We start from the raw sequence: 12277 nt of genomic DNA, 5'->3' as shown, positions 1-12277 counted from the left end.
GGTCTCCTGGGAAGGCAGTGTGCTATTCCCACATGCCCAGCGATCTGCTGGCGTATCATGTCTGCACCTCAAAAAGATGGAATTCAACCTACTCACCCAACCTTTACTTTCTCTTTCTTACTCCTGGCAGTCCTGGTTGCCCACTTGGGATCACCTTTCCCAAGTGGCAGGTATATTAACTTCCTTCTGGAAGGCAGTCCAAGGCCCCCTACCACATTGGTTGCTGTGGAAAGGGGAAGGGTCCACCAAACAGTCTGACCTGGGAGCCCCACAACTCATGGGGGTGAATGATAACCTTTAGGGATGAGTCTACACACCTGAAGAAAGTGTACTGTTGCCCATACATCCAGGGGTGAAGGATCAAAGCAGGATATTCACCAAAGGGAGGGACGATGATGGAAAGCATCAGAGCCAAAAACACAAAAGTGGCTGGGAGCACAATCTGTTGGAAAATAAAGATGGCAACATGGGCTGTGGTATGTGGTATGTAAAGAAACACACACACACACACACACACATTTATTCTTCTAAACATTTATCTTGCAGCCTCATAACTGGGCCCTGGCGAAGGAGGTCAGGCTTCTGGGGAACATTATAAGGGAGGTGCAAAGGCAAGGTGTGTAGGAGAAAACAGGATGTTCTGGTGGCCATTCAAGAATGGCTGAAGAGGCCGACACTGAGCACTGTGGTAGCCGATGTTCAGCCAGAGGTGAACCAGAGTTTCTGTATTTGAATAAAAAATATAAAAAGAAAAAAAGAGTACCCAAAGCAATCTATAGATTGAATGCAATCCCTATCAAAATACCAACAACATTTTTCACAGAACTAGAACAAACAATCCTAAAATTTGTATGGAACCACCAAAGACCCTGAATAGCCAAAGCAATTTTGAAAAAGAAGAACAAAACCGGAGATATCACAATTCCAGACCTCAAGTTACATTACAAAACTGTAGTAATCAAAACAGTATGGTACTGGCACAAAAACAGACAAATAGATCAACAGAACACAATTGAAATCCCAGAAATACACCCTCAATTAATCTTTTTTTTTTTTAAAGATTTTATTTATTTATTCGACAGAGACAGAGACAGCCAGCGAGAGAGGGAACACAAGCAGGGGGAGTGGGAGAGGAAGAAGCAGGCTCATAGCGGAGGAGCCCGATGTGGGGCTTGATCCCATAACGCTGGGATCACGCCCTGAGCCGAAGGCAGACGCTTAACCGCTGTGCCACCCAGGTGCCCCTCAATTAATCTTTGACAAAGGAGGAAAGAATTAGTCATGGGAAGAAGACATCTCTTCAACAAATGGCACTGGGAAAACTCTACTGCTACATGCAAAAGGATGACACTGGACCACTTTCTTACAGATACACACGTATAACTCAAAATGGATAAGAGACCTGAATGTGAGACCTGAAACCACAAAAACCCCAGAAGAGAGCACAGGCAGTAATTTCTGTGACATCAGCCATAGCAACATTTTTTTAGATATGTCCCCTGAGGCAAGGGAGATAAAAGCAAAAATAAACTATTGAAACTACATCAGAATAAAAAGCTTCTGCACAGCAAAGGAAGTAATCAACAAAGCCAAAAGGCAACTTATGGAGTGGGAAAAGATATTTGCAAATGATGTGTCAGATAGAGGGTTAGTATCCAAAATATATAAAGAACTGAAACAACTCAACACCCCAAAAGCCAAATAATCCAATTTAAAAATGGGCACAAGACAAGAAGACACTTCTCCAAAGAAGGCATACAGATGGCCAACAGGCACATGAAAAGATACTCGAAAGCATTCATTATCAGGGAAATGCAAACGACAACCACAATGAGATATCACCTCACACCTGTCAGATGGGTACAATCAAAAACACAAGAAACAAACGTTGGCAAGGATGTGGAGAAAAAGGAACCGTTGGTGGGAATGCAAACTGGTGCAGCCACTGTGGAAAACAGTATTAAAAACAGAACTACCCTATGATCCAGTAATTGCATTATTGGATATCTACCCAAAAAATACAAAAACACTAATTCAAAGGGACACACGCACCCCTGTGTTTATTGCAGCATGATTTACAATAGCCAAACTATGGAAGCAGCCCAAGTGTCCATGGGCAGACAAATGGATAAAGAAGACATGAGATATATACAATGGAATATTAGTCATAAAAAAGAATGAAATCTTGTCATTTGCAATGACATGGATGGAGCTAGCGAAAAAATAATGCTAAGCGAAATAAGTCAGTCAAAGACAAGTATCATGTGATCTCATATGTGGAATTTAAGAAACAAAACTAATGAGCAAAGGCAAGAAAAAGAGAGAGACAAACCAAGAAACAGACTCTTAACTATAGAGAACAAACTGACGGTTACCAAAGCGGGGGTGAAATAGTTGATGGGGACTGAGGAATGCACTGGTCATAATGAGCACTGAGTAATATATAGAAGTGCTGAATCACTCACTATATTATACACCTGAAACTAATATAACACTGTAGTTTCATAATACTGGAATTAAAATTAAAAAGTTAATTTTAAAAAAGAGTAAAAAGAAAAAAGAGGCCTATGTCCTTAATATATAGGGTCCTTGCAAAAATGAATGCAAATATGACTACCCTTCACTGTAAAAATGAAAACAATCTCAACATATTCACTATTATTTTATTTTCTCTGCTAAGTGAGGTCAAACACTTAAGAAGGATCTTTATGTTACTAAGAATCAAAATAAAGGTTGGCAAGGAGAAAGCAAAGCAGACAGGACCTAAAGAGGGTGCTCATCACTGTGTTTGAAGCGCGGGCAGAAGAAAGCCCAAGAGAGGCGGGAAGGGCCAGGAGGGGAAGGCAGGCCTTGGCCGCCAGCGGCCAAGCACAGGCAAGGATCCACAGTAGTACCTGGGCCAAGAAGTCCTTGTAACTGCGCACCGTGTGGTGGAATCGCTTGACCAGCAACGCCTGCACATGCTGGAGGAGGAGCTGCGCCCCTGTGTTGAGCCTTCTGCGCTGCTCTGGCTCTGAGGAGGGCTGGACCCCCGGGGGAGGAGCTGGCTCCGCAGAGCAGCCATTGGAGCCCTGGGGAATCTCTCTGGCCTTCTCTCTTGGACCCAACCAGGGGTGTCGGAGGCTGACGTTTTCTCTTTTCTGTTGAGTGCCACCTGATTTGGAAGATTGAATTAGAAATTCAATTAGAAATTTAGAAAAATACTCACAGGGTATGGCTTTCACATGCCATTTTTTCCTTACTGCACTGGTTTTTCCCTTTGTTTAAATCAGCAACAAAATATCAGGCCAGGTAGGTTAATACGCTTTTAAAAATTCTATTTTGGGGGGCACCTAGCTGGCTCAGTCAGTAGAGCATACGACACTTAAATTCAAGGGTCATGAGTTTAAGCCCCACATTGGGTGTGGAGCCTACTAAAAAGAAAATAAATAAATAAAAATAAAATAACGATTCCATTTTTTAGGTGAATCATCTATAGACAGAATCACCTGAAATCCTTTAAAAATTATCTACAGTAGCTAAAGAGAAGAGGATATAAATGCATTGACAGAGAGGTCTAAAACATATAACTAAGTAAAAAAAATTGACGTTACAGAGCAATGTGTGTAATAAGATCACATTTACATTAGAGAGCACGTATATCATACACAACGAATTATATGTTATACATACACACACACAGACATATGTAACTGCAAAGCTCTGACCGAATACCCACCAACTATTAAAAGAAGTTACTACTGCAGGGGTAGAGCTGGATAAGGGGTGGGGATAAAGGGGAAGGGTGATTTTAGCCTTTTTTGTATTATTTGAATTTTTAAACAGCAAATATATTCATGTGTAACCTGTGAACTTAAGTAAAAGTCAGAGTTGACTTGGTTTTTTTTTGTTTTTTTCTAAATTCTTTTTTTTTTTTTTGAAAGACACTGTGCTATTAGTATTTTTTTTTTTTTTATTTACTCGACAGAGACAGAGATAGCCAGTGAGAGAGGGAACACAAGCAGGGGGAGTGGGAAAGGAAGGAGCAGGCTCATAGTGGAGGAGCCTGATGTGGGGCTTGATCCCATAACGCCGGGATCATGCCCTGAGCCGAAGGCAGACGCTCAACCGCTGTGCCACCCAGGCGCCCCTGTTTTTTTCTAAATTTTTAGAGGCCACTGAGAAGTGGAAAGACTAGTAAACTAGGAGTTAGGTGACCTGGGTTTGAATCCTGACTCTTACTAGATGCATAAATTGGACTCTGTCTGAATCTGAGTTTTCACCTCTGTAAAATGAAAACGAAAACATTCCACGGGCAAGAGCTGAGGGCACTGCTGAGGGCAGACAGAACCATGTTTGTTCCTGGCTTTCTGCTGCCCTCTAGTGGTCACTGGCTGTGAGCCACAGATTTAGAGGGCGCGCTGACCGTTTTGGTACCTTGAAATTTGGGACCCCAATGGATAGCTACAAGTTCCTTCAGACTTTGGAGATAAGATCTGAAACACTGTCATCCTCTAAAACTGAGCCAATTAAAAAAAAACGCATTTAGCCATCTGAAAAATGGGTGGCAGAAAGGGTGTGGACTTGGTCCTAGTTTGAGAGCTAAAACCAGGGAGGAAGACTCAGAAGGCTGTGTGACTTTAAGGCAAGTCATCCAATCTGTGTGGCTCAGTTTCCCCCAGATGGGGCTAATCCCTGTCTTAGCAGCCTCATAAGATCATAGTGACAATCAAAACAATGGATGTTACGTGCTCCATGAAGTATAAAGGGCTAAACAAGTTTGAGGTAAAAGATGATTTGCAAATGTTGAGATTAGGATGTTGCTAAATCTTAATCAGAAATCACATACTGTGTTAAAACTTGGCATGTATTAACTCATTTAATTCTCTCAACAATCCTAAAAGGTGGATACTATTATTTGCCCCATTTTGCAGATGAGGAATCAGAGGTACAAAGAGGCTAAGTATTTACCCAAAGCCACTCAGTTAGCAAATTGTGGAGCAAATTATGAAGATCTCCCTTACTTTAGCAGCTACTCTCTTAACCTCTATCCCTGCATGTCTCTTTGGAACATCCTATTCTATGACCAGGCTGACCAGTCTTCTGATGTCCAATTCATTCTCCTGAGAAGATCTAATTATTAAGGAATATTTTGTGCTGATGAAAGCCCCAACTCTTGGAAACATCATAGCTTCTGATACAAATTTGCATATTTTCATTCTGGTTTTGGTTAATGTAAGTCTTTGTCTTTGAGTGATCTGGGAGAATTCCATTTCCGTGTCTGTAAAGCTGGAAAGAATACCTGGGCCCGGTGGTGAACTGCTCCCACCGTCTCCGGCAGACAGCCCTTCCCCCCCACTCTGCCAGGATGCGCACCTCTTCTGGCCACCACATGACTCACCTGGGCCAGGCAGCACATTTGGGCTGGTGTATATGACCACTGGTAGTTCTAGGCATAGCTAATAAACAGACTTCTGGGACCACTTACGAAGTCAAGACAAAAACCATGTATCTTAAGAGTTGTCATCAGAAATTTCAAGGGGAGGAAATCGTCTTTGCACAGGAAAGTACTATGATATTACTATACTGGGTAGAAAGAGGTAACCAAGAGTAGGAGCCCAAGGCATCGAAGGAGAATGGCCATGCAGCTTTGCCCGTGAGTAGAAGAGAGGAAAACACAATGGAGAAAGAGGAACCAGATAGAGGATTTTATCAGTGTGGGTGGATGCCTATTATTCTATCAGAAGAGGCCTGTGTCATGGCAGGTAATCCTGCCTGCATGGCCATCTCCCTATCCCCTATCCTCCACAGTAAATTCACTCAGGAACGCTTTGTGTGGCTCTGGGGTTTGGGTAGAAATCACAGAAGGAGCTAGTTGGTGCCCAGGCTCACACATGTAGAAGAGAGACCCCCAAATCCACAGCAATTATGGCCTCCACAGTTGTAAAGTTCCACAGGGCAGTAAATGAAGGCTCAGAATAATTTTCTCTCTATTTCAAAGAGGCCAGAAGACCCCAGCTGGCATCTGGGTTGTATTCACTGTCACCATGCTCTCTAGGGACTCTGTGGGCTGTCACTCATGCAGACAGGAGTGGATCAGAGGCCTGGTGGAGTTAAGAGGAGCAGATGAGGATGGTGATGTAGCAGGTATAGGAGACCCAAAAGGGGGATGAGAAGCTTGTGGGTGGTGAAGCTCCCAGCCTGATCTCCTTAAGAATCCTGATTCATCTAGACTCTTTCCACCCAGACCTGATTCCATTTGTCATTTCTCTGTCATTTAAAGGAACCGAGAATGCAAAATGTGTGTTATTTGGAGGTCAGATAAATACAATGGAGGGAGTATTTGCCTGCTTTGTTGTTTCATGAAATTTTGCTCAGATTTTCAATACAGAGCTTGGGGAGTGTGGTGAGGGAACACACTCTGGAACCATACCAGCAAACAGAGGTCCTGAATCAGAATCTTCCGTGACCTTCAGAAAAATCTGTCAAGAAAGGAAAAAGAGAACATTTGGTTAGGCGTTCCATTCTCAGAAAAAAATCTAACCCAAGCTCAATTTGGTCGGTTACTGCTTCACAATGGAAGGAAAATACATTGCGATTTATCTAAGAGCAGTCTTCTATAAATATAAAAGTATAGGCGCACAGTGACCACAACTACATGAAACATGTTTCTGCATGGACAGAAGCATGAGGAAGCAAGCCAAAAATGAAGATAGTTGCTATGCTTGGGTGGGGAGTTACAGCTTTTTGCCTTTATAAAACGTCCCTCTAGTATTAGACTTCTGCAAAGAACCTCCTTTTCTGCTACCTGATAGAAACCAGCTGGAATCTATGCCTTACCTCTTCCAGGGGAGTGTCAGAAATTCCAAAACTGCTGAGCCCCAGGTCGGCTAGCGTGTCCTCTAGCTCTCTGAAAAGGCTGGCGTACGCTCTCTGCTTGAAATTCTTATTTGGAAGAAGGAAGATAAGTTCTTGACCGATGCATTCCACCAGCTTTGCCTCTGGGACATGGTGTTGTACCATATCCATCAGCTCATTCACATCTCCTAGGACAAAAAAAAAAAAGAGACTGACATCAACTCTGTCTTCTAGAACCGAGCCTGGGAGACTGAGCTTGCTCATATCCCCAACTTTCTTCTGCTTCCCATTTGAAGAAAGGGCATTTCACTCCTCAGCAGTGACTCCTGCGGAGGACTGATGCTGCCTCCCAGCCTCCCGTCCCCGTTTTAGCTTCATTGGCCCCTGAAGAGCACTGAGAGGGAGAGGGAAGCCACAGCACTCCTTACTAACTAGTCGGGCAAACTTGGGAGGTCATGTAACGCTCGCCTGACAGTTTCCTCCTTTGTGCAATCAAATGGTCTGTCCCTTGCAAGCTATGTAACATCATGCGGGTCCTACCCTAGTTTATTCATCTGTTCAAAGGGGAAAATAATGGCACCCACCCACTTTACTGTTATTTATGAGGCCTGGATGAGTTAATATACACAAAACACTTAGAATGACGTGTCTGGTGCCTAGGTTAAGTATTAGCTGCTATTGTAATCATGAACATCATCTCTAGTAAGAAAGCTCTTCTCATTATTGTTGCTCATTCTTATTCACCATAAGCCTGAAGGTTAAGTCAAAGTTGCTTTCATTTTCCTTGTCTGGCCCAAGCTATAGGTGACTTGCCCAATATGCGTACCTGGGACTGGTGCCCAAGCTGGAGAAGAACTCCCCTTCCTAAATCACACACCGATGTCTGGTCTAATTCTTCGAAGAAATGTGCCATTTCCCTTGGGACTGCACCTGCCTCCTCCAACAAACAAACTAACCAATCTTAACACCCTGATCTCAGGAAATGCTGAAGGGGATCCAGAAGCTGTGGGTAAGACTGGGGTGGGGGGGATGGAGTGTGGGGTGTACAACATGGGGCGTGAGGAAGTGTCCAGTAACAAGTATTTACCCAACACCCTCATACAGTCAGAATTGAATTTTATGCATAAGCATGTATTACTTTGAAATTTAAAATCTAATTAAAAAATGTTAAAGCATGTATGTGAAGAGACGGTTCCCTATTATCTTAAAAAGCAGGTCAAAGGGAGAGGGATTCTAGGGACTCAGAACCCAGGTCTCGAGCATTTCTGCAAGCAGCCCTCTCAGTTAGGGCCACCCGGTGGGCTCTCTGCTTTCTTTGTTTTAAACATGACCTGTGGGGAGGGGGTAGGATTTCATGGCTTTCAATCCATGTCCTTCTGTCTAGCTGGACTAGAAGGCTTGCTTTATGTCGGATTCACAAAGTGGACTCTATTGTCTTTAGCTCTGGGATGACTTCACACAAGGGCTGGAGGGTTCCTTGTGTGAGGAAGCAGCTTTGCCCTAAACAGCTCTCCAGGGGTCATGTGCATTGTTCTCTGAGGAAGGAAATCGAGCCCAAAGCTGCTGGATTCCCAGGAATTGTGTCTTAGTCATGTGTGTCAGCCTTCTAGGGGGAGTCCTGGAGGGCACAGGCTCACCGTGTCTGGCAGAGAGGTCTGTGTGTGTGTGTGTGTGTGTGTGTGTGTGTGTGTGATGCGCAATTGTGTATGAGGGGAAAGCCTTCCGAGGAGCTAACTGGGGAGCAGAATGATCTTTTATTTGGGGCATAACGACTTACTATGCTTCCTACGGTTCATGGCATCCCTCTTGGAGTAAAAAATAAATAAATAAACATTTGTTTAGAAATACAGGAATATTTTTAAAAAATTGCTCCAGCCAGCAGGCCCTGTTTCCAACTTGATTTTGGTGTATCACTATATTGGTTTTTAAAAACCATCAGTGTCTTGGGGCGCCTGTGTGGCTTAGTCAGTTAATTAGCTGCCTTCAGCTTGGATCATGATCCGGGGATCCTGGGATCGAGTCCCACATTGGACTCCCTGCTCAGTGGAGTGTCTTCTCCCTCTCCCTCTGCTGCTCCCCCTGCTTCTGCTCTCTCACTCACGCTCTCTCTCTCTCAAATAAATAAATAAAATCTTTAAAAAAGAAAACATCAATGTCTTGACCAAGATTTCTCCTGGGAGGAAACTCCAGCAAGCAGGGAAAGACCCACGGCAAGGCAGGCTAGGGAAAAGACAGAGAGCTGTCACCCTGAAAGGATGTGTTCCTGTGTGCCACGGGTTCTGTCCGTGCAAAGAATGGGAGAGAGAGCAAACGTGATGCAGACCTGGGCATTTTCCCTCAAATTTCAAGCACAGTATATAAATAGTGCCTAGTTTTCCTGTTTCACCAGATTTTAGTCAGCAAATTCCCCAGATTTAGAAAAAAAAATTTTGTGCAAAATAGAAAACTTTGTTTTTAATTTGCTAAGCAGATAGTTTTCCCCTGTCATCAACCTGGGTCAGTACACAGGTTTCATTTTGTTCCCTCTTAGGGATATGGGGTGTGTGGTATTCAATTTGCAAAGACACCCCAGACACTGGATGGAAGTGGGCCTTCATGGAGGACAGCAAGAGTTGTCGGCAAGCACTCTGGACCCCTGAAGTCAGTTCCTGTGGGATGAGTGCTTACAGTGAGAGCCTCTCTTCTGCATCTCCCTGGAGGTGGGGGTGCCCCTGATGAGGTTTAATGCACCCTAACTCAAGGGAGAAATGCTAGGAAGTTGGGACACTGAGGGGAAAGTCAGGAGTGTAACAAGGTTGTGTGACATGGCATCCATTTGATGCAGTGTGACTCTCTGGAGTCTCAGAGTGTTCACTCTGAGAGCTGTATATCACCATGGCTTCACTCGAGGGTCTCACCTGGCACCTACAGTAGCCCTTCTCCAGATGCTTAAGTAATGCTGCCTGGAGCAGGGCAGAAGGACCCAGGAAGGGAGGTTTAACATGGGCCACCAACGAAGAGTGAACAAAGACTGGATTCCTCAATTAAGGGAAGAGGCCCTTAGGTCCAGGGCTTTTAAAGTCTCTGAGAATGGAGGAGAAAGGTGAAAGAGAAAGATGAGCAATTACATGGCCATGGGCTTGAGAAATACACAGAGTGTTCTTTTCTCCCATTAAAACATTTGACAACAAGACACACCCAACCATATCGAGAGATGATCGCCAGACAAGATCGCCAGACAAGCCTGCCCCAGTGCGTACCGTCCAAGACTTGTTCCGGAGTTATCTCATCTACGTGGGCTGGACACCTGCTGGAGAAACCCTCAGATGCACAGCTGCAGGTCCCCTACAACAGATGGGTGTCAGTCACTTGAACGACAGCATCTCCCTGATGCAGACTGCTGTCCCCACTGTGCCTCATTTGATTCTTGCCGCCAAAAGTGATCGACAGATTTTGCCCCCCATTTTAATATATTACTTCATGTGAGCATTCTGAGGGTGTGGTTATTTGAATTTATCGCAGAGAGTGTATGAATCAGGCATAGAGACTAACAGGACCTCAAAGGACACCCTTGGTTTGTCATTATCACATGACAGCTGTAGGTTGGCCTGGGCAAGACGTGCTGCTCCTCTGTCCCTTGGATGCATGCTGGCCTGTGGAAGCCCGCCCAGGGCAGGAAAACCTGGAGGCAGCCCCTTACACTGCGGCAGCCAGAGGCCTAGGTCATGCTACAAAGTAACCAGCCTGACCACTCAAACAGGAGCAGAGCCTATTCTCGAGGAGGCCAGAGGACATTCATAAGGCTTTCTCTCACTTATCGCCTCCGCATCCCTGCCAAGCAGAAGCAGAGCTGATCAGTTTCGTTTTCTGTGTGCAAAGAAACCAACACTGACGAGCAAGTAAGGAATTTGCCGGGGATGACACAGTCCTTCACCTTGCTACCCAGACCCGAACCTGGTCTCCTGACAATGCTGAGGGGGTCTCTGCTAATGGGTATCGTCTGGCTTTATCATTTTCCGGTTATAGTTCCCAAGAACACCTTTCCTTGTCTTTCATTTCCCAGTGGACTTTGGGTTCAGTTAGGGAACATAAATGTTGGAATGAAACATAGGAAGCTTCAAAAGCCACTCTCCTTCCCATGCCGCCTTGCAGCCTGAGACACTTCTGCATGGCTGCATGCCACATGTGTGTAGGGTCCTGGAGTACCATAATCTCAGCTTGTTTCATTTGGGGTAATGCATCTCTGCAGGAGGGTTCGGAGCATCCATTTATCAAAATCTGCCAAGAGTTTCAGAAGCAAAGCGGCTGATGCCGGCCTCTAGGATCTGACTGGGGAGAGATGCCGGGCATGGCAGTTCCATACCGTGCATTTCTGCTGAATGAACACGGACTCTTTCCCTGGGCACACACATACCTCACAGCCCGCTCTTTGGCTCTGGATGTTTTTCATCTTGCGCACCAAGGTTAAGTAGAAGCCCGTGCCAAAGCAGTTCTTCAGGAAGAGCGGGGTGCCCGAGCAGTAGAGCCTTCCCTGGGAGATGATGGCGATGCGGTCCCCGAGGAGGTCGGCCTCGTCCATGTGGTGAGTGGACATGATGATGGTTCTGCCTGCAAAAGCAGAGGTCGGGGGATCACCGGACAGGCCCAGGCAGGGCTGAGGGGAGAGGATGTAGAACAAACAATCTCCCTGGGACATGGGCATAAAAACTGGAAGTGGATCAATAAAAACAAGTATTCTGCAGCAAAGTCCAGAATACTAGACTAATCCTGACAAAAGCTAACATTTTATAGCATCCTGCATGCTGTAAAGCACAGTCACCTACAGTATCTCTTCATCTGGCATTGGACCTACTTCCAAGAAATCACTGTGTAGGGATCATATTTATTAAAGTTAGTCGACATCTATTGCATTCCATATATATATTCTCTGGATCATTAAGCACTGCTCTTATAATCTCTGCAAAGAACACACACATACTTTGAAACCAGTGGGAGATGTCATTAAAAGAAAACGGTAATGAGGATTCCAAGATGGCAAACTGACTGTGGGATTGAGCCACGTGATCATGTTCACGGGCACTCTGAGCTCTGCCTGCCATCCTCCTGGATCTGCACCCTCTGGTTAGAAGGTGTTGCGATAGGGGAAAGCATGTCCCATTTTGAGACCCTGCTATCTGCAGTCGTACTCTGGAGCACCAGACACATGCATGTCACCCTCACACCTGGTCCTGAGTGGTCATCTGACAGCTGTGGAGTTTCCTGGGATGTCTGCATGTGACCTGGGTCTTCTGAGTCAAAGAGGAATTTCACCTAGAGCTGCATGCCTTGTTCCAGACAGAGGGGCTACAGGTTGAGAGAACCTTTTAGAATATTTGGGGAAGTAGGCTGCTCCAACAGTGACTTCCTGTCTTTAGTTGTGTAAAAATTTCAGGTCGCTTCCACTGGAAGTGGGATTCACTCA

At 45.0% G+C, this 12277-nt stretch overlaps 1 protein-coding gene across 1 annotated transcript in view; it reads right to left on the bottom strand.

Annotated features, from left to right (window-relative positions):
• ABCA4 (ATP binding cassette subfamily A member 4) overlaps window positions 1–12277 on the bottom strand; it is a 133515-nt gene that overhangs the window by 38424 nt on the left and 82814 nt on the right. Inside the window, exons 25-30 of the mRNA XM_040627018.1 lie at window positions 11231–11424; window positions 10077–10161; window positions 6820–7025; window positions 6413–6461; window positions 2895–3154; window positions 318–442 (exon numbers count right to left, since the gene is read on the bottom strand). Coding sequence (XP_040482952.1) covers window positions 318–442; window positions 2895–3154; window positions 6413–6461; window positions 6820–7025; window positions 10077–10161; window positions 11231–11424 — 919 coding nt within the window. The remainder of the gene's footprint in view (window positions 1–317; window positions 443–2894; window positions 3155–6412; window positions 6462–6819; window positions 7026–10076; window positions 10162–11230; window positions 11425–12277) is intronic.

Source organism: Ursus maritimus, unplaced genomic scaffold, assembly GCF_017311325.1.
Source record: "Ursus maritimus isolate PB19 unplaced genomic scaffold, ASM1731132v1 scaffold_12, whole genome shotgun sequence".
Lineage (NCBI taxonomy): Eukaryota > Metazoa > Chordata > Mammalia > Carnivora > Ursidae > Ursus > Ursus maritimus.
Note: the sequence above shows the minus strand (reverse complement) of the source record. Positions and strands in the feature narration are given on the sequence as shown.